Raw genomic sequence first — 21,687 nt, 5'->3', positions numbered from 1 at the left:
AGGTATATGAGTAGTAGCATCATGAATATAATTTCAATTTTTCATTTTAAATGATTTTGATTCATATTAATCATTGTCACTATCTCTATGCCTTAGTTTCTAGTCTAGTCTCGGGGGGAAACCGCCTCCTCAGCAGGCTCACTGTCAGTTATGCCTGCCTCGAGATCCCGTCCTTCATCAGTATCAGAACTCCCTTGATTGCGGCGCCGCCACCACCATCGTAACAAGATCGGAGCTAGTACCGCAAACAAACTCGCCAATGCTGATTCCAAAACCGTGCCCCAGGAAGCCCTACAATCTCTATTGTCCCTCGCCTGCTCTTGTACAACCTGAGCAGTGATTGGGGCAAATGTTTGACAGTTGTCCCGAGTCAAGTGGTATGGATGGGATTCAATATAGCCATCTCGAAATCTTTTTAATTGTGTCAGGGTTGGGCCATCTTGCACTAGTGCTCCCTCACCCACGTCCCATTTTTTGCCGTTGATGATCGCTTCTGGCTCTGAAGGATTTTGTAGAAGAACCCTCGTGGATCACACTGGAGGGGTTGGTACAAGCCCCAGAATTTATCGACCTGTTCGCCATTCCAATAATCCTTGATGCACTCCGGAGTGATAGGCTATAACGAGCGAATAAGTAGTAGATGGAAACACCGAATAGAAGCCTCTAGCCTCATTATCTTTTTAGAACTGTACTACCCCACATGATTCCTCGACGATTGTAAGGCTGTCATAATTGAGATTGCATTGCAGAATGGAATTCCTTCGGAGGTATCGTCCTTGGAACTTGTCCGTATCTGCAGATATCAGTTCCATATAATGGGTACCTCCGTCTACTTGTGAAATGCATGCAATGACACCGCATGACAAACTCTGCATTCACCCAAAACAAAGCCCACTAGTCATGTTCGAGTGTTAGAGAAAGCGTTGGGTCGTGGTGCCATGCAGCGTAGCATTCTCCGCCACTGGCCACATCTTTCACTCGAGAACTTATACCTCAGACTTGAGTCTGAAATATCGCCGAGCTATGTTACTAGTTAACTTCTCTTTTCAGCTCCAAGAAATTCACGATAACTGGGCTACAAAGATCCATTAGCCCCTTAACACACGAACACATGCAATTCACCTGTCCAATAGGTAACGTAAAGTGTGTTGCTGCGTTGGACTTTTGAGTTCGCCAATGGCAATCTGGTGTTGCACAACCTGCGGGTCCGATTTGTGTTGCACTCGCGCAAACCCGAGACGCCTAAACGGAAACCCCGCAGTTTGGCCCTTGAAAATCCATAGAAGCGTCGTCTTCTAGAGTTGCAACTTGCAATTGTTGCATGTACTAGGTCTTTATTGACAAAATAGGAGAGAATTTCCTGACCTTATCTTAAAGGCTTACAAATGTAGTATTGCTATGCCGTTGTCTTCCTTTTCATCTCAGTTGTTATGTGCCGTCGTTGCATTTGCGGCTAATTAAAAGTTAAGGTTAACGATGTGACTCAAAGGCCTGTGGTTTCTTCACCAAACCATTCTTTCGTCTGTATCTTCAATATCTGTACTGTCCCTCCAGAAACTTCGACTCAATCTCGGATCTCCAGTACAAACATACATCATGGCATCCCAAGAACTTCAGTTGTTGGCACTTCCGATCAGGTATTCAAGTAAGTCCAATTCAGCCATCTCTGATTTCTTCAGTATTCGCCGTCGTTGTTGTGCAGATGTGTCTACCTCTAGCTCTTTGGTGGTTGAAACTTGATTCCGCTGGTCTAACGTAACGCAGGCTGGACCGTTCGGCCCGTGGTGCTCTTGGAGTACTTTGGTATCCCGTACTCCGCTAAATTCTTCCGACTTGCGGATACCGAGTCCTTAGCTTCGGTATAGAGAAATCAAAACTCAGCCCCGATGGTTATCCGGTCCGCACATTCATGTTCTAATATTCAATCTCGGTATTCTTGTCTAATAGCTCCATGCCGAATCCCCATCCGGCCTAGTCCCTGTCATCATCGACAATGACCTTCCACAACCAGTCCACGACTCGCTCGCTATCGCAGAGTATCTTCACGATAAGTATCCTGAGAAAAGGTTGTGGCCCAAGGATTTCAAATTGCGAACATATGGACGCAGCATTGTCGCTGAGGTGCGTATATGGCTCCCTAATCCATCAACGTCGGGTGTTTATAGCCTGTTAACCTTTCCCCGGATCCGTTGGTTTCAACGGATAGCTTCACTCGGGATTTGCCAACATTCGAACTGACTTCCCACATAACTTCCCCGTGAAATACAACCCTCCACCCCAATTTAGCGACAAGGTGGTTAAGGAGGTAAAGCGAGTTCTTACTATCTTCGACACAGCTCGCAAGCTTGCGAAGGAGACACTTGGCGATCAAGATGAAGGTTTCCTCTTGGGAGCCTTTAGCATCGCCGACGCCTTCTATTGGCCTTTTCTCTCGGTATATTATAGCTTAGTATCACCACCGTTTTATTGATCAGAATGGAGCTAATAATTAAATACCAAAGCGGTTTTTTACTTATTCCGTTGACCTATCCGGTGCAACTGCCGATGCAAGCGAATATATCGCAAAGATGTGGAAGGAACCCACGTTGAAGAGAATCGGCGAAATTCAACTCAGGGAGGTTCGGGAACATCCTGAATATAATGTACCTTTCTATGATAATTATGTCCCCAATAGCCAGATGGAATTTTGGGACCTCGAAAGCATTATGGGATGATGCTAAGATATGGGGAAAGTTTCGAAAGCGAAGCTATTTTGTTGTTTTATTCCAAACAAAGTGACAATATCCTTTGTGACGCCTCGGTGTGAGATCATTTATATTGCTTGGATGGTCGATATGTCACACTAATTGAACAATTGATACATCTGGGAAAAGCATACCCCTAAGAAAGTCGTCTTGGTGAATTCATAGCGTGCTATCACGATCTCGAAGGCCCGATACCGGCATGACTTAGGTTCTTTCTTTAAGTGGCCAACAGCTTTTAGGATGGTAAGTACACACTTCTAACTACCTAAATATGCGAACTCCACTCTCCGTCCGACGCAGAAGCTACGGCATTCGCCAGGGGACTAGATACTCCTGAGATGGTAAAAGAGCGGCTAAGGCCAGAGTGCTGAGCTCAGAACTTAATGAACCCGAATATATCACCGCTGCAAAATATTCGGCCCCTCCAGTAATTTTGCGAGTGCGCAATATTAACACCCAATAATATTTGTAACAAGCGCCATACTATAAACTTGAAACGTCAGCAAACGATTCATATATTTGCAATGCTCGCATGGCCCGAGGTACCAGGATCAACCAGGCTTCATCGCCTGGGTATATTCATCAACATCCATATGGCAAAATAGGCAGCTAATTTCGAGCTCGAGGGCGCCTTTCCCTATATCAAAGACTTTGAAATTTATGATTGCAAATCCATAAAAAAAGCAATGCAACCACCAAAATATTGTGACAATGCAATAGGTTAACAACCATGTATACTTCCGCGTGAATTCTTCGACATATCCAAAACCCCTTGTCGGGACTGTGCAGATACGATTACACACCTACGATTGCCTACATCCACGATTGCCTACATCCACTAATATGGAAGGTTCACAGTTGCACAGCGTGAGCTTATCTGAGTAATACGTCACACCTGAATTCATGCATGAACCGTGTTGCGGTATCCTTCCACCCGAGTTCCGACTCTGCGACGAATGTTTACATGTCAGTAGAGAACATGGCAAAAAGAGTACAAATACATACATATATATTCATAAACATAGAAGCAAAGCGTCTCGGGCCGTTCCGAAGAAGATCTGCTTCAATACACAAATACAATACTGTGCAACGTTGAATATTCGCCATCTTTAGCTAGCAATTTATAAATATATCAAACCTTAGGTCCCCTAATTCGTTTCGATACGATGCTTATGGGATGAGATATACTAGACTTAGCGACGTTTAATTGCCAATCGATCCATGAGGCCACCATGATCGCGTGATAAAACCTAAGCTATAGAATAGACGGTTTAGTAACAAAACGGACGAGCTGCATGTATATCACGAATGCTTGTTCACATCCATCCAGATGTTGAGCTAAGCTCATATAGGGCCCGTGTTGTGCAATTGTGCCATTTAAGCCAAGACGGTGATCATGTCTCGTCCATGGATCTCCAATCAGCTAAACTTGTTAACTTCCTAAATAAACTCAAGTTCTTGCCGTGCTCTATTATCTTGATAGTAATAATAACGGATGGCAATAGTGCAGAATTCCCCTTCCTGCCTTTTCCAGAAGTACGGGTAGGGCTAGGCACCAAGTCACGCTGTCGGTCGGGGTTTCCGAACCTCGCCTGGCCAGCCTCCAGTGTGGCAAAGATGTCGCACATAGAATTCGATAAGGTTAACGTTACCAATGGTTATAGAGCGGATGAAAACGAATTCCGTGACTGGGATTTGGTGACGCACATGCCTCGAAGGTATATTGAAGTGCAAGATCAACCATTGTTCCATTGGTAAAGGATGTTCCTTTCGATATTGGCTCTATCTTCTAAGGCCAGCATCCCTCGATGTCGAGTCCGAGCGGGGTTACGAGCTCGCTCAACTACGTTTTGTTGGGTGAGACCAAAGTGCCCTTGTGATCGAAACCCTCTATCAACAGGTATCAGTATCATGAAAGACCTTCTCAATGGGGAATCAATCCTGACGATATCGCGACAATCGGTACCGTACCAAGGCTTCACTCAAAATGCTTGCATCCTTTGCATCTAGAAGTGCCAGGAGGTTACAACTTGTAAATTTGCGGTCGGAACATCGGGCTTCTCGATTGGACTCGGCGCAGCTTTGTTATGAATATCATTATTGCGGGCCATGGTGCGACAAACGCCGGAAAGATACATTAACTTTCGGGCCGGGAGAGGCTTGCATGCGTTTTTCAAAGCTTTCAAAGCGATTTATCTAGTCCAGCTAGGGTCTCGAAGAACAGTATCATGATTAATGGGGGTTCGACCATCGATAAAGCACAAACATGAAGTTAACGAGGGATCCCTGTCGGTTTGTTTGTTTGAGGCAGCAACATCTACAACGTGATATCTAGCGCCGCTATAGACGATATCAGATTTGAAGCTTTCCTACTGAGATGATAATCATCAATATATTACGTGGGAAAAGTGGCACGCCCTCCGTGATTTGTAAACGTTCAACAGTGGATTATTTGTGGCAAAGTTAACGCGAAACCGGATTATTTGAATTGGGGGTGGCGATCCTCAATCCAACACAGCTCGAAGCTGTATATTGAAGTCCAGTTTCAACTCGCAATTGGCCGGGTTGAATCTAGTGAGGAGGTTCTCTGTGAAGAATGCATTTTTACTTTTTTATGTGATATAGATGTATTCCTTGAAGCTGTGGCTAGGCTATTGGATTTACGGTATAGTCTTTCCACGACTAGATCATCCCGAGTCAAAAAGTCAAGACGTCCACAACTTCCTAAAACATCAATAGCTTGCAGGCTAGGAACTTCGACACCATGGTTCTTAGGTTGCAAGGTTACTATGATACGAACCTTCGACTGTTATACGAAGGCCGCTACATGCCAAGAGTGCGGATGGTCCACGAGATGCCTATGTGCTTAACTCCGGATGGGACCTTGCACAGTATCCCTACGACATCAACCATCGACCTTTGATCGATCTAGATGTCAACAGTAGGAACCATCGGTCTATAAATCGAGCTCTCGCGCCCTCGATGGAAACAATTCTATTCTCTCATCATCAGCAGTCTTGAAAACAATCAGCTTCAGACTTCCAAAGCCTCTCCTTCATTCCTAGTATCTATCGACCTTCAATTTTATATACCTCAAATTCACAATGCTTACCAACTACCTCATCTCCCTCCTAGCAATCGCTGGCTTGGCTACCAATGCCTTCGCTGGTCCAATCCGCAAAGTTTCCAATGCTGGCGCACCTGGAACCATCGCCGACAAGTACATTGTTGTCTTGAAAAAGGGTCTCTCCGAGAGCGTTGTCTCAAAGCACACCAACCGCATCTCCTCTTTCCACACTAATGTTGCTCGCGATCTTACTGGTGCTAGAGCCCACGGTGTCGGAAAGAAGTTCAGATTCTCGGCCACTGGTTTCAATGGATACGTTGGTGGTTTCGACAAGGCAACTCTCCAGGAGATCTTGAACTCCCCAGAGGTCGACTACGTCGAACAAGACTCCGTTGTCACTGTCAACGCTGAACAGACCGACTCCACTTGGGGCCTCGACCGTATCTCCCACGAGGACTACTCTTCTCCATACACCTATGAATACGACGAAAATGCCGCCGGCGCTGGCACCACCGTCTACGTCATCGACACCGGTATCCGCATTACCCACGATGTAAGTTCCCTTGTCTCCTAAAACGAATTGATCAATTTATTAACCATATTGTAGGAATTCAAAACCTCCAACGGCACAAGCCGAGCTACTTGGGGATTCAACTCTGTCGACAATACCGACTCTGACGGCAATGGCCACGGTACCCACTGCGCTGGTACTATCGCCGGAAAGACCTATGGTGTCTCCAAGAAGGCCAAAGTTGTCGCCGTCAAGGTTCTTAGCGCTGGTGGCTCTGGTTCCACCTCTGGTGTCGTCTCTGGAATGAACTGGGTTGCCGAAAATGCCACTCCAAACTTCTCCGTTGCTAGCATGTCCCTTGGAGGTTCCAAGTCTGCTGCTCTCAATACTGCTGTTGACTCTATCTTCAATGCCGGAATCACCATCGTTGTCGCTGCCGGTAACGAGAGCCAGGATGCTAAGAACGTTTCTCCCGCCTCCGCTCCAAATGCCATTACTGTTGGTGCCATCGACAGCAGCAACAAGATCGCCTCCTTCTCCAACTGGGGAACTCTCCTCGATGTCTTCGCTCCAGGTGTTTCCGTCTTGAGCTCCTGGGCTACCTCTGATACCGAGACCAAGACTATCTCTGGTACCTCCATGGCTTGCCCACACGTCGCCGGTTTGGCCGCTTACTACATCAGCGCTGCTAAGGACGGTGCTGACCCAGCCAGCATCACCGAAAAGATCACCAGCGGCGCTGTCAGCGACCAGGTCACTGGCAACATCCGTGGCTCTCCAAACAAGATCGCCTACAACGGATACGCTTAAATGTGCCTCTCCAACTAAGGCTTTCCACAAAGTCAAGATGGCTGCTTGTCGGCCTGACAGAATACGCCAAATACGATTAGTATGAGAAGAGAGACGGGATATAAGGATTATGAGTTTTACGCTTGGCCGTTCATTTTAACGTTGATACCCATTTGCTTCATTTCTGCTTCTATGAACTTTTTGTTTTTGCGGTACTTGAAGTGAATTTGCTAGGAGTTATCCCCAGCAGAAAAACTACGAGTTCCCAATGCGATGTTCAATTATTTTCAACTTCTCAAAAGATACCCATTCTGCATGTTATTTAAGACCGAATTGATACCTTTGAAACCGCTTTTGTTGCATTTTGCTACTACAACGCAACTCACACTCAAAGACCCACCTTGTTAATGCTGTTCCTGGAAGGGAACGTCTGTTGTCAAAGTGAAAGGCAAACTGGGAGGTCGATAGTTGAAGTTATCATGAATCCCTTTTGTATTACTATTGAAGTTGTGTCGATGTCGATGATTGTCGATGAAGAATTATTTACATGAGGGTTGCTTGTTTTAATAGTGGAAGCAGGATCACGTGACGTCATAAAGCCTGTTAGGGCGCAACAGTTAGTTAGCCTATGAAAGCAAAGCCAAAGTAACTTTTCGATCTGTCTTTCCTTAGTGTACCTATTTGCGGTTCCTAGTTTAACCGGTAATAAGATGGATTCTCAAGGATGTAATAAGATTATTTTCCGTAATAGTTAAACGGATATCGGTCCTTAAGCCTCCAAAGAAACTCGGCCGTAACCAAACTCCGACCATGGGACATTAGTTCGAACTGCATGAAGTCATTCGACCGCGACTGGGGTATCGATACACGGATATCCTCGCCGTCAATGTTGTTTTTTGTTTAGATCTACCGATGCAAATTACACAGAATAAAGCCTTACATGCCGGCATCAAGGCCTGATAACGTTCAACTGCGAGTCATGCGTTCCTACCACGGTGACAAAGTCAACCTGGTGATCAAGATTTCACTTTTGATTTGGGAGAAGCGGGCATATATGAACGAAAGCGCCTGGTGGAGCCCGGGAAAATGAAGCGAAGTTCTATTTTGTCGCTTGCTGACCCAACTGCGGACAGGGTTGAAGGATGAAACAAAGCAGCTTGGCGATAACTCGTCGAAACGATTGGTAAGAACAGATCTGCCGTGCCCTTCCAAAAAAGAGGACCTAGGTTTCAAGCAACTGTCGCTCCGTCGGCTTACTTCCCGAGTAACCATCAACAAAAAGAAAAAAGGTGTGTAACAGCGCCAGCCCGTCGTTCCGAAAATGAATAATAATCCGACCTAAAACAATGCCAACGCTTCAACGCACTATAGTTCAGACAAATTCTAGAAGCGCTGGCGATTCGCTGTAACATCCCATGACCACCAATGATATCACTCTTTAATATGAATCTGGAAGCATGTTCCGGCGACTGGCTCTATACCGTGTGTTATAAATGAGATGCTTCTGCCAACGATATTCTCTTCTCTGGCCTTCTACAGCGAGCATCAAAAGCTTGATTTCCACTGTACTGGCACCGGTTGCTTGAACATATTCTCCTAATCATGAAGACTACCGTTGTTTCTCTTCTTTCCGCCTTCTTGGCAGGCAACGCTGCTGCCCATTCCACTTTCCAGCAGTTTTGGGTTAACGGAGTCGACCAAGGTACTAGCTGCGCTAGACTGCCGCTCAGCAACAGCCCCATCAGAGGCGTAACTGGAGCGGATATTCGATGCAATGCAGGAACCAGACCAGTTCCTGGAAAGTGTACTGTGAACGCTGGAGGCACAGTCATCGTTGAGATGCATGCGGTATGCGGTTCCACCTCAAAGAATATCAATATCTGAAGTCTATACTAACGGCTAGCCGGTTATCTAGCAATTCAACGATCGAAACTGCGCCAACGAAGCTATCGGCGGCCAGCACTATGGCCCAGTCATCGTTTACATTACCAAAGTCGATGACTCTTCCAGGGACTCAGGAGATGGCTTGTGGTATAAGGTTTACGAGAACGGCTGGTCCGCGGTTCCAGGAACCACGAGATCAGATGATGACAACTGGGGTGTCAAGGACTTGAACAGGTGCTGCGGGAAAGTTGGCGTGAAGATTCCTTCCAACATTCCATCTGGAGACTACCTTGTCCGTGCCGAAGTTATCGCTCTTCACTCTGCTCCAACAGAACCTCAACCATATGTTACTTGCTGTAAGTCAAGATTGAGTACCTATTAATATTGTCTTCTGATCTAACTATCTCCAGACCAAATTACCGTCACTGGCGGTTCAGGATCTCTACCATCCTCCGGCGGTGTTAGGTTCCCAGGTGCCTACAGCGCGAGCGACCCAGGTATTGGTGTCAACATCCACGGCGACTTGACTCAATACATCATCCCTGGTCCCCCAGTTATGCCCGGTGGTTCTTCCGACACAGCCGGCAGTATGCAATGTCCCGCCACCGGAGGAACCGGAAATCCAAACCCAACTACCTTGCGCACAACCACTACCGCTGCTTTCACCACTGCAGCCACCACCGCTCGCACAACTACGGCGCCGGCAACAACACCTGGCGGTGGCGCCACTTGCTCTCAATGGGGACAGTGTGGTGGTGTTGGCTGGACAGGGTGCACAAACTGCGGCGTAAGTTGATTCCCATAAAACCATCTAGATGTTCGTAACGTTACTAACTCTCTTCACAGAGTTTCCGTTGCGTCCAGCTCAACGACTACTACTCTCAGTGCCAGTAAACAGGGCCAAATTACTAAGTACATATGCCAAGCTTATGAGCCCTCCCTGTAGTTAGCGGCCATCGCCTTGACTTGTAAATAGCATTTCATAGAAGCAATTTAGCTTGATATAACTGTAAATAAATATTGACAGTCAATTTGAATATATCACGGTCAGTCTGCCGGCCCACACCTTAGCCAAAGCATCCCATGATAGCGCACACCATACGCCTCACGTATGCACTGCCTATCAGCTTGATTGAGCCACAATACTCAGCTACCTGGAGCAGATGGGAAACTTCCTCAGAAATAATAAACCGAATAATTTCGAGAGTCGTAACTAGTCCAATCTTCGAAAGCAATTAGTAGTCAGCCGCGGAGTCGACGTCCTCGATCAACGGAAATAGTCAATAGTCAAGAGTTGTTCCTTGCAGCCAAGAGTGGGTAAATCGCTGTCAACTCTCACCGTTCCATGAGTTACCAACATATCAGCTTGTGCCTCGGCTCTACATGTCGAGGCTGGACTTGCGTTGCGTCAAAATGCAACACGAATGTCTCTCCGACTTGTGTTGATGGAGCCTTACTCTCCTTTGCTTTGACGAAGCATTTGGCTATTCTATTACCATGCTCTCATGGTATGACTTCGCCAGTTTGCTGCTACCTAAGAAAGTGAGGAAGAACAATAAACTAGGATCAGCATCAGCTTTCGTGGTTCCATCTAAAGTAGGTATTGTCGAACGTTTGAGATGCTTCGTGATAACGGACTGTTTCAACGGAGTTCCTAGAATTAGGCGGACACTGACTTGAGCTCTCATCTCCGGCCGACAAGATTGACAGTCTGAAGGTATAAATTTCGTTGTAATAGCAGCTCTCTATTGGTAAATAAGCTTAAGGATGTCGTTGGCCTAGATGTAGTCCGAGGAGATTAATGAATCCTCCGTGTTGGACCAGCACTGTGTTGCTTTATATTTACAGAGTAAGAAGTCCCGCCCCGACCGACGATTTCCCATAACAACGGACGTTCCATTATTTATGCTCGTATTTATTCCGTGTAACAACCGTAGGTAGATCTTGATCGCCAACATGCAACGTGAACGATGTCGTGGAGACTCGACCATGAGGTCAAATGCGAGTCATTTGGTCCTAATTCGGTAACATCCCGATTTAGCTCCAACAACCTTCTAGCGTGGCCGACTTGGACTCCTCACCGACTGTTCGAACAACCACAACATGCATCCTTCGAGCTTCTCAAGTCCCCTGACCAAAGAAGCCAATAAATTTTTCGTCTGATCTCCTCCCTCATGTACATATCCCCAAAGCTTCTGGCCTTCTTTCCGAATGCCCCTACTAGTCCCCCGTGAACAAGCTCCATCCGTCACGCGACATCAAAATGCCCCAAATGTGGTATAGTCCGATCTTTCAACACAGGGGAGAGCTCCGCAGCTTGCAGAATTTGAACCCTTTTTCCCCAGGAAAAAAATAAGGAATATCAGCTGAACCCCTCCATCATTCGGACTTTCTCCGCCAACTCTTTGCGGGGGTTCGAAACCACTTTCTAGAGCTGTGCCTCCATACATAGGACTAAGTCAGCTGCATAATGATGTTTATCCCCTTTATTCATGGAGAGAATCGAATTATGATGCGTATGACCAGATCAGAATAAAGACCCTTCTTAAACAGGAGGTGTGCATGTGCCGACGACCAGATCTGTAGAAAGTATTTAAAAGATGGCAGTCCCATAAGAACACCTTTGGAAATAGCTCGCGTGATGGCGAATACCCATCTTTATTCTAAATTCCAATACCATAGATTACCCGCTGAATAAATTATAAATCTCCAGTGTTCAATTCCTACCTAAGAGTTGACAGAATGGTGTGGTTCAACAAAAAGAGTCGAGAGCAGGACAGTGCGCTAGAAGGTGCAAGCGCACCAGCTACAAATACTACTACCACACATCCAGACGAAACAGCCGCATTACTACCCAGCGAACCCTACAGATTAGAGCGTCGTAGACCGAGTGGTAGCAAATTATGGTTTCTACCGGCTGTGGTTTTTCTCTTAATGATGTCGTTCCTGACCCGCGAGGGCGCAATGTGGTTTTTTAGCGGCACTTGGGTATCTGAGGTGAGCTTTCAAACCCCAAAAGTGCAGAAAGATATCAACTATACTAACCAAGCCATAAATCCAGGCGCAGGCGCTATCCGTAGATATAGACTATACAGACGGCCTAGGATTCTGGATAGAAGGCAACGGCAAAGTCGAGGGAAGCATAGACGTCGTAGAAATACCCCAGGACCAGAAACCAAGACTAGATGTCGAGGTCTTCACCTTAACATGGGACACCGATGGCTTCAAATCAGTACGATTAGAAAATACCGAAGGCTGCGTAATACTAAAGGTACTAAACCCTTCCCATATAACTACCAGAACTCGCAGTGCTTAACGTATAAAACACAGTGCGAGCGAGCCGTCCAAAAATCCCTCTTCCAACGCTCAATGCCCCCGATCAAAGTCCGCGCAAAGCTCTACCTACGACCCGGAAACCTCCAAGATCTCCTCCTCGTAGCCAGCAATCTAAACATCAACCTCGACATCCCCAATATTCAATTGGCAAGCGCAAGCTTCACCAGCGATTTCGGCGTCATCAAATCCATCAACAATCTAAACTCCTTCGACACCGAAATCCACACCGTCTCCGGCGATATCTCCGGAAAATTCAACCTCCGCGAAAAACTCCGAATCCGAACTGAGAAAGGAAAAGTCAATATGCAAGTCGCACCAGGCGAAGGCGAAGGATATGCCTCCACCGATATCAAAACCACAAGTGGCGACATCACCATCAACTTTGACGAACCCAAGACCCAAAGAAGCTACAGAACCACTCTCCACACCCTCTCCGGAAAAATCTCCGGCCGCTTACTTCTCGGAAAAGGCCTCTCCGCAAAGTCTAAAACTGGCGATATAGACCTCCACATCATAGGCACCGGCTCAAAAGAACCATACCTAAAAACAGACACCGACTCAGGTCTGACAAGAATCACAATCGAAGAAAGCCCTCTCGAAAGGATCCTCAGCTCGCACACCGCAAACGGCTGCGATATCAATCTATTCTACCCATCAACTTGGGAAGGAGAACTCCACGCAAAAGCCGGGACGGGAGATATCCGCATCCAAGGCGATGGTATTGAAATCACACAAGATTCCGAAGGGCTTGTCAGAGGTCAAGAAATTTGGGCAGAAAAAGGGAATCCTGCGAATGGTCGTCTGATGACACGATCAGCAACAGGTGATATCGTAATTTCTATATCATAGCATGGCAGCCGGCGTCATTCTTTCATTCTTTCATTTCATGAATTCAGGGTCTCAACTAGCGCTAGCATTGATATTTTTTGGTCTTTTTAAGTTTTATTTAGGAGTTTGGGCGTCTCATAATGGATGGTACATACATATGCATACATGCCTCTATATTATATATACGACTTCAATCAATCTTACAGCTTCAATGCACCCAGCCCCTCTCGTGTTAATCCTAAATTCATAACTCCATCTGATAATTAATTATGCGCGCAGAGCCTCCTTAACCGCCTTCCCTCACCCAATTCTCTTCTTATAAACCCCTAACTTCTCCGGAAATCCATCAATAGCCGTAGCCAACGCCCCCCCTGCCCTTCTTCTTTAACCCTTGCAAGTGGTGTCATATAAGTCTTCACAAAGAACACCATATCCTTCGACTCCGGTAATCTCAACAAAACCTGTCTTTCAACCCTCAAATACGTCTTCTCAAGTTCCACTGATTCAAGTTCCTCCGGTAGTTCCTCTCTTTCGTAATGATGATTCCCAGTTGGTAAGAGTAACTTCTCATACGTCGATATGGTCCACTATTTCGTACAAGTTAGCCCAAGAACCCGCCCAAGTAAAGATATGTCAAAACTCACATTCATCCTCCTAACCCACCTCCCAGCCTCCAATCTCCCAAAAAACCGATCCATACTCGTCGCCAGCTTCTCTTTAAACATAGGAACCGGCCCATGAATCTCCCTCAACTCCATCCCCATCTTCTGACCCGAATCGAACCCATTTGGAAAGCACGCTATAAACCCTTGAAGAATATACGTCTCCTCCCCAATTTCCTTCTGTAAAACCAGTATATCCTCTTCCACTGTCGTCGCCAAGATCTTCAACGCCTCTATCGAACTCTCAGGAGGTAGAATATGATATGAATCCCAGATACATTGTTCTTAAATTCCCCGTTAACAGTAGTTGTAAATAACTTCGGAAATCTAGATGGGAGATGTTGAGATAGAATGTATGAATATGATTCCTTTAACGCAAGATTACACCGTTAAGACGCTCCAAGAGCCATGTGAGGAAACTCTTTCACAATTTCTTTACGCAGAGCTATTCGAGACGGATATGAGGAATCAATAAGAAAAAGATCGTTAGGAACACATTTCTCAATTCCCATTGTCATATGATAAACTGGTTTATAGGGACGAAAGGGATGCGGTGGTGTAGAAAGAGCGTCTACCCCATCATCTAGAGGAGTGATGGGTTCCTGAAGGAAACTTGGTGTCTACGGTACCACAAGGAAAATAGATTAGCATATAAAGTTTTTAACCATTAATCGCGATTGATGCATAAGGGAGACCTTAGAGTAGCCTCAGGCCGTTTGCGGTCGGGATCCCAAAGACTATATGTAGTTGAAGCCTGCTGCTTGGCCGCCTCATTCGCCTCCTTGCTCTTGATATAGATAAGCAACAGGATAGCCACAAAAAGAAGAAAGAACGTACAAATGAATGACTCGTCCATGGCGAGAGGCCCCATTTGATAGGTCGCCATGACTGCTACCACTGCTGAATAACTTAACGAGGGCTAAAGCTACAAAGACATAAAATACGGATGGAATGGAGAGGCCGCCCAAATAGTTCGCCCAAAGGTCGGCTATGGATGTTAGAAATTAACTCGACTCAAACAAGGTGCGGCCCTCGATAGACGTATTTATAAGTCATAGAGCTGTGGAGCTCAAGGGGAAGCCCGATAAAGGACTTAGCGCTTGAGATTAGCTGGCGATCGGAGATTCCCGTCAAGCGGATCCATCGATCATCCCGAAATTCTAGGCCACAGCCAAATCACATAGACACACGCGGTACGAATATAGATATATTACAATGAATCCTCAAGAATATCCCATCCTTTATCCTGCCTCCCATGAACTAATCGAGATCGCCGTCGCTAGTACTATAGTACATACACAAAATATGATATAAAAATACAGGCACAGAAAATTTAAAATGCTCAACCCCAGCAGAATGCTATCTCCACAAAAGAAAGGTAGTCATCTGTACCAAGAGCCAAAAAATAGCGACCAAGCCACACCAAACATATACACCGCAGCCTCCACGCTCCACCGATCTATGAGTTGCTATGCCCATGGTGTCCAAGGTGGGACCACCACCTCCCGCTTTTCTTGGGTGTCTCCTTTGGTGTTTCCTTTGGTACTTCCTTGGCTTCTGTATGTTTGACTTCTTCGACAGGTGGTTCAGTGGAGCCGCCTTCACCCCGCCACGTGACTGCTTGTCCGATCCGAGTCTTGCATTCGATACCTGCACCCTGAACGCATATGCAAGGGAATACATCATTGATGCCCAACAGATAGTCCGGTAGAGGTGTATCGAACGGGTTATTAGCGCCGTGCGGGTGCGAAATCGTCAATTTCTTCTCGCCATTCACAACGAAGAACACCTCCGTAGAAACAGGCTGCAGATCCTTCGGCTCGGCGTAAGGAACCTCATCCTTCCCGTTTGTCACAGAGGACTTTCGACGGAACAATTCTTTCGACTCCTTCTGAGTGACCGGCGGTGGTGTTGTAGGTGGCGTAGGAACCGGTGTAGCGCCGTTCGAGGGTTGTTTTTCAGAGTCGACTTTGTAAGTGATACCAATCCCTATAGTATCACCCACCCCGGCAGCGAGACTATGTTTAGTCGGGTGTCCATCGATGTATATCGATCCTCCATTTTCGGAAGACCAAAAAACGCCGCCCCCGGCGGTGGAGCAGGGAAAAGGGAATTCGTCAATCGGACGGAGAGAGGACCGCCGTCGGATGAAGGGAACCGTGTCAGGGGTGACAGATTTCACCACAAATCCGATCGCAATGGCGGCGCCCGTAATTCGGTTGGATACCGGGTACGTATGCGATATCGAACGAGAGAGCCCCAAATCTGCCAAGCTGCCTTCCCCGGAAAGCGTGGGAATCGGCTTCGGTGAACTTGGAGGGCTACCGACAGGCTTACCAGAAGGTGCAGTCCGAGAAACGGGGCTTCCGTCCGAATTATCCACGCTCGAGAATTTGGAAACCCCCAGAGATCGGATTTGAGCTTCCCAATAGACTGTGCGATCTGTCAAAGCCACATTAGGGTTGTAATAACGGGCTGCGTATAAGGGCAACCCGGTGATGCTATCCCAGGTGTTTTTATCGTCATCGCTGTTCGCTGATGTGACAAGCTGTAGAAGGGTGCCTTTGGTGTGTATCGATTCGGCCGTAGTGGAGAATCTATAATTCGCCGTGGGCGGTCGTTCAAAGTGGAGGAAGTTCCCAGAGTTTATCGTGAAGCGCTGTTGGTGCGAATACCATTGCGCCTCGAGAATGATCTTTTCAGAGACGTCGAAATGGACCCTAGGGCGGCCTTGAGAAGTGACACTGTTGGATCTGGGGGAGTGTGGCGGTGAAGCGAGTGATACTTCGTCGTCTTCGCCTTCACTACTAATGGAATTGAGCCTAGTCACACCCGGCTGCTTCAGAACCGAACTCCTCCTTCGATTCCCGGGGGCCGCTGTTGGATCAGGCCGAGGAGGGATATTTTTCAATAGAACCGGTATACCCGCGTCCGCATTATCAGCGACGACCTCAGCGGCAAGGGCGGTAGCAAGAGCCTCAGCATCGGACGCTCTCGCTAGCTGAGGAATGTTGGATATAGCAAGGTAGTTACTCTGGGCGTTCGTCAGAGATTTGCTAGATAACGAAGAAGGCTTGGACTTCTTCTTCTTCGTCTCCTTTTCTTTCTTGACGTCCGACTTAACGTCGGATTTGTCTCCCGAGCCGTCCGTTGGTGCCTGGGTGGTAGACTTGGAGGTGCGGAACAGCTTCTTCATATCTGGGTCTTAGACAGACGTCTCTTTCGGGGTCGCGAGACAAACGCAACGTAACCGGCAGGTCCGTGAAATCGATGGCGGAAAAGGTCTTTAACTAGCCTCTTCGGACTGGTAACGACTCGAATCCAACTATCGGCCTAATCCTGGTCCTCTCCGCACAGGGGTTTGAGGAGATGTGAGGGTCTACGTAGGATATATTGGTCGGTAGAATATGGAAAAGAGGTAGTATACGTGCGATGGGGAATTCAAGTTTGGTTGGATCGATCCGGCGGTAAAGTGAAATAAAGTTGGCGGGGAAAATCCAATCCAGACTAATACAATGCGATTCAGTTTGAGTCTAGGCGAATCGATCCGAATTCGAAAGCGACAGAATTGGTAGCAAAGGGCGCTATGCGATGCCGAGATATCGATAGAGCGGAGCAACTAAGGTAATGAAAGTGTACGTATGTATGTAAGTATAATAGATGATGGAAAGGAAAACGAATTCAGGCTGAACAAGAAAGGGAAAAGAAAAGGCTTCCAACTTGCAGGCTGCTGATCGCTCGTCTGCAGACGGACGGGTAACTCTTCTCGCAGGTTAACTTGGTATTCGACTTGGAACTTGACTTTCTTTGCGGGGATGACTGCAAAAAACGTGGAGACCCACAAGACAAGAACGTTGTTTTGGGCCCGAGCGCCTCTCTCTTTTCCTTCATCCCGTTTGTATTACGCACTGGCATCATGCTCATGTCATGCTGCCGACATCGTTGAAAGTGGCCACTCCAAGATCTAGACTGTAGCGTTGACGTATGGATATCTAATATCTAGTACTACTGATATCGATATCCCCATATTATACCTCTAAACCCTCGAGTAATCGACGTCAAAACTGCACAGAATCGTCCCCAAATCTGAGCATGAGCATGAGCAGGAGATCATCTGAGCTGTGGTGGAGCTCGCCACTGCAATTTAAGCTTCCATATCCGAAATTTAGCTAATTCCCACGTGCCAGCCATCCCACTAAATATCTGCCGGCTTCTTCGGCTTCCGGCAACACATTACATACACCGACCCCGTTCCTCGATCGCGATCAGATCTTCTCAGGCAAATTTCCCTCACCTTCTCTTCCAAAATGCGCCTATCGATTTAACACAAGAAATCCGACTCTAAGGTCAAGACCAGAGGGGTTTTGCCAATCAGTGGTGGGGCCATGGTTTCTCAATTTCGCCAATTGAGTTTTCCAGACTCGTCGCCACCTGCAAACACCCCAAAACAGTTGCCTTCCAGCGTGGTCAAAGGATTGATATATTATAGCAGAAGAATCAAGTAGATAGGAAGTAGATAGGATGACCTGTATATTCTTGACAACAGCATAATTTAGCTCTCCTATGGTTTATCTCGCGGCTCAATTAGGAGGCCCTTTTCCCAAAAGTTTTCCCCTTCAAATTGAACAGGATTTTCCCACAAGATCGCGAAAGAGAAGCTGCACTGCGCTAATTCTCCCCATTATAGAAAGCTATTCAAGCTCTCAATATGATCAATTCAATCTTAGAGCCAATATCGCAACACCGAGGATATAGTACTGCGAAGAAACCAAACTCATGTTTTTCCAAACCCTTCAAAAATATTCTCAAAGAGCCTTCCCAAGTACTAACATTGAATGCTATTATTTCGCAGAATGTTTCTGAACTTCGAAGCCATCCTAAACTTCGAAGCACGCGGTCTTCATACTATTTCGACAACTTGCCCCCCAATCGATAAATGCTTATAAGCTTCTCGATATCCCGTCGCTGTCTTACTGTTTTAAATTTTGAAATTCAAGAAAACATCAACTTGCAGCTAAATCAAAAGGTTTCCCTCCGACTATCCTAACATCCATGATCTATGCCTCAGGTAGACACCGTCGGACAGGCGGAAAACTAACGGTCGGTGCTAGTGAGTCCGGGTGAATGGTCGAGTCATGGTCGACTCGACGTTCTCTAACATGATATCAAGTCTCTAGATGTAAACCGAAAATGCAAGAAATTCCACATTCAAGGCTACCAACTTAATTAAATACTTGCCAAAATCCACCGTTAATGTATCACGTAACACAAAATATCCCGCCTAATCCTGAATCATGATATCATTCCTCCTCAGTAGCCAGTGTGATGCGGTAGCTAACGCACATACAAATGAACAACAGTATTACCCGACAAATTCCCCGGGCCTAAATACCCTCCACAAGCTCTAACGCACCTTTACAACTCCTTTAAAAGGCCTCCAGTATAATTATATAAGCTTAAACCTATACCAAGAAATCTCTTGTCGTCTCCGGAACTAAAGAAGTGGACCCGAGAGAGCCTCCACCATATCCTTATGTGTATATCCAATCTGAAATTTTAAAACGGCAAGCAACTATCAAAAACTTAATTCGGGACTCGATTGCGATATACCATTTACATTACAGCTAGGCTAGGATTGGTGGACATAAATTTATATATCCAAAGTTCGAGCATGACCAAACCAAGCCCCCCCGTGCCATCATCTGATCGATCGTCGCTGACAGGGCCAGGGTTTTATATCCAACATCAGAGGGTAAGAGGGCCGACTAAAACTTACAAAAAAGAGACAGGAACAATCCAAATTCTTATACACCTTGAAAAATCCTCAACTTGATACACAAAAGGCTTACAAAGCATGGAGACTTCACCCTACGCACCCGATAACGTCTTCCACCCCAGAGCATACATGCCCATACGAAACATTTAATCCAGGAACGAATAACGCAAATTCTTTCCATAATCGACTTACCTGAAACTCGAATTCGTCTCCAAGATGGAACTTCCGGGGAATTTAGCCGTCGGATGAAGCCACCGTCGGATTCCCACCTAATATATACGACCACAGCATGCATCCCCTGTATCTTCAAAATACACCATCAACCTGCTACATACAACGCAAATTGCTGTATCTATGGTTTTGTTTTGCTGCTAGGTTACTACAATGGTGAAGCGGTAGGCCGTTGTCTATCCGCGATTTTATCTTCGAAAATGACCAGTCCGGACTTGCACGGCTATACGGTTTTATATGACCCGGTGTCTGTAAGAAGCCGGCTTCTATAAATATGAGCCTTTGACCTCCCACCATCCAGAGCCAATCCTTTATCGCCCGGACCTCCATCTGTTTATATCGGTATATCGATCTCTAGCACATCCCCAAGCATACAATTCATTCAAAGCATCCCTCAAAATGCAGCTGACTACCGCCCTCCTCTTGCTAAGCGCAAGCCTAGCTTCCGCCCACTGTATGTTCTATCTCTCTATACTAATCCCGAAAGCAATCAACTAACTTAACAAACCCACCAAAAGACACATTCCCCGGCCTCATCTTCAATGGCGCCGTCTCTGCCGACTGGCAATACGTCAAGATGACCACCAACAAATACAGCCACGGTCCTGTCACCGACGTCAATTCGAATGACTTGAGATGTTACAAGGATCCTGCGGCGCCCATTGCATCCACTGCCAACGTCGCAGCAGGTTCTCAAGTCGGATTCCGCGTCGATACATCTATCAGCCATCCCGGCCCTCTGCTGTTCTACTTGGCTAAGGTTCCGTCTGGAAGAACTGCTGCTAATTGGGACGGTGATGGTGCTGTTTGGTTCAAGATCTGGGAGAACCAGCCAACGATCACTTCTTCTTCTATCAGCTGGCCATCCGGTGAGCTCCATACCCTTTAAAAGAAAATAAACCCCAAGATCGATTTCCTAACATCAACCTATACACAGGCCAAACCCAAGTCTTCGTGACCATCCCAAGCTGCATCCCAGCCGGAGAGTACCTCCTGAGAGTCGAACATATCGCTCTCCACAGCGCCGGCAGCTCAGGCGGTGCACAGATCTACCTTGCTTGCGGCCAGATCAATGTCACCGGAGGCGGAAGCAAGGCAGGAACTCCCTTGGTTTCCTTCCCAGGTGCATATAGGGCTACCGATCCAGGCCTTCTCATCAACATCTACTGGCCAATTCCAACTTCTTATACCAACCCAGGCCCTAGGGTCTTCACTTGCTAATTTAATTTAGTAAATTAGCGTTGATAGTGGGGAGAATGGCATAGGATTTAAAGAGATGCAGTGCATTTCATGTGTATATAGGATATTTAAATGTATATAGCCGATAATTGATATCTATGCAGCAGCTACCAACAGCCCCATACATAGGGACTAGTATGCAGACAAGCTCCTCTACCCGAGTTCCTTCAAGCAACACAGACGACATCCAACATCCAACAACAATAACCCAGTAAGAGCTAAAAGCCAGCCTCAGATAAATATGCAGTTGGGATACTCAGCTAGATCCCAAACCTAGCTACTTCATACACCGCCCAGAGACCTCCCAAAAAAAAGTTCCGAAAAGCTAAAAGCCAGGTGAATCACAATCTTTCCTCTTCCAGCCTACGCCGGACAAACCGTGGCGCCCAATCATCATGTTCAGCCCAGCTGATAAGCGAATAGGATACACTGAACATCATGCAACCAAGCTCTCCTGCAAGGCGATTTTCCCAAAAAGCTCACCGGCTGGGAAAATATACGCAAGCGTACTGTAATGCAAAGTGAAAAAAGGAAAATCAGAGATCGCGAGCTCTTAGCCAGACCCCATCAAGAGGGGCTGAAAAGATAACTCCGAGGGTGATTCCGATTCAAGGCGGCAA

General features: G+C 46.6%; 6 protein-coding genes and 1 further gene across 6 annotated transcripts; 5 read left to right on the top strand and 2 right to left on the bottom strand.

Moving 5' to 3' along the window:
• Nucleotides 1-1,596: 1,596 nt before the first annotated feature.
• Nucleotides 1,597-2,714, top strand: DFL_008005 (uncharacterized protein; the record flags this gene model as incomplete). The annotated part of the gene is made up of 5 exons (XM_067637675.1): nucleotides 1,597-1,645; nucleotides 1,765-1,859; nucleotides 1,948-2,121; nucleotides 2,207-2,434; nucleotides 2,502-2,714. The coding sequence occupies 5 exons, from the start codon at nucleotides 1,597-1,599 to the stop codon at nucleotides 2,712-2,714; spliced, it is 759 nt and encodes a 252-aa protein (XP_067489167.1).
• A 3,134-nt stretch (nucleotides 2,715-5,848) lies between these two features.
• Nucleotides 5,849-7,132, top strand: DFL_008004 (uncharacterized protein; the record flags this gene model as incomplete). The annotated part of the gene is made up of 2 exons (XM_067637674.1): nucleotides 5,849-6,364; nucleotides 6,419-7,132. 2 exons carry the CDS (start codon nucleotides 5,849-5,851, stop codon nucleotides 7,130-7,132), a joined length of 1,230 nt encoding a protein of 409 aa, XP_067489166.1.
• Nucleotides 7,133-8,713: 1,581 nt separating this feature from the next.
• On the top strand, nucleotides 8,714-9,889 carry DFL_008003 (uncharacterized protein; the record flags this gene model as incomplete). Its single annotated transcript, XM_067637673.1, has 4 exons — nucleotides 8,714-8,959; nucleotides 9,027-9,351; nucleotides 9,406-9,782; nucleotides 9,842-9,889. The coding sequence occupies 4 exons, from the start codon at nucleotides 8,714-8,716 to the stop codon at nucleotides 9,887-9,889; spliced, it is 996 nt and encodes a 331-aa protein (XP_067489165.1).
• A 1,848-nt stretch (nucleotides 9,890-11,737) lies between these two features.
• On the top strand, nucleotides 11,738-13,180 carry DFL_008002 (uncharacterized protein; the record flags this gene model as incomplete). The annotated part of the gene is made up of 3 exons (XM_067637672.1): nucleotides 11,738-11,992; nucleotides 12,057-12,266; nucleotides 12,326-13,180. The coding sequence occupies 3 exons, from the start codon at nucleotides 11,738-11,740 to the stop codon at nucleotides 13,178-13,180; spliced, it is 1,320 nt and encodes a 439-aa protein (XP_067489164.1).
• A 305-nt stretch (nucleotides 13,181-13,485) lies between these two features.
• Nucleotides 13,486-14,707, bottom strand: DFL_008001.
• A 573-nt stretch (nucleotides 14,708-15,280) lies between these two features.
• On the bottom strand, nucleotides 15,281-17,017 carry DFL_008000 (uncharacterized protein; the record flags this gene model as incomplete). Its single annotated transcript, XM_067637671.1, has 1 exon — nucleotides 15,281-17,017. One exon carries the CDS (start codon nucleotides 17,015-17,017, stop codon nucleotides 15,281-15,283), a length of 1,737 nt encoding a protein of 578 aa, XP_067489163.1.
• A 3,210-nt stretch (nucleotides 17,018-20,227) lies between these two features.
• Nucleotides 20,228-21,049, top strand: DFL_007999 (uncharacterized protein; the record flags this gene model as incomplete). Its single annotated transcript, XM_067637667.1, has 3 exons — nucleotides 20,228-20,282; nucleotides 20,347-20,697; nucleotides 20,766-21,049. The coding sequence occupies 3 exons, from the start codon at nucleotides 20,228-20,230 to the stop codon at nucleotides 21,047-21,049; spliced, it is 690 nt and encodes a 229-aa protein (XP_067489162.1).
• Nucleotides 21,050-21,687: the final 638 nt, after the last annotated feature.

The sequence above is a fragment of the Arthrobotrys flagrans genome, assembly GCF_004000055.1.
Source record: "Arthrobotrys flagrans strain CBS H-5679 chromosome Unknown unitig_8, whole genome shotgun sequence".
NCBI classification, from domain to species: Eukaryota; Fungi; Ascomycota; class Orbiliomycetes; order Orbiliales; family Orbiliaceae; genus Arthrobotrys; species Arthrobotrys flagrans.
The sequence above is the reverse complement of the archived record's forward strand: the minus strand, read 5'-3'. Positions and strand labels throughout refer to the sequence as shown.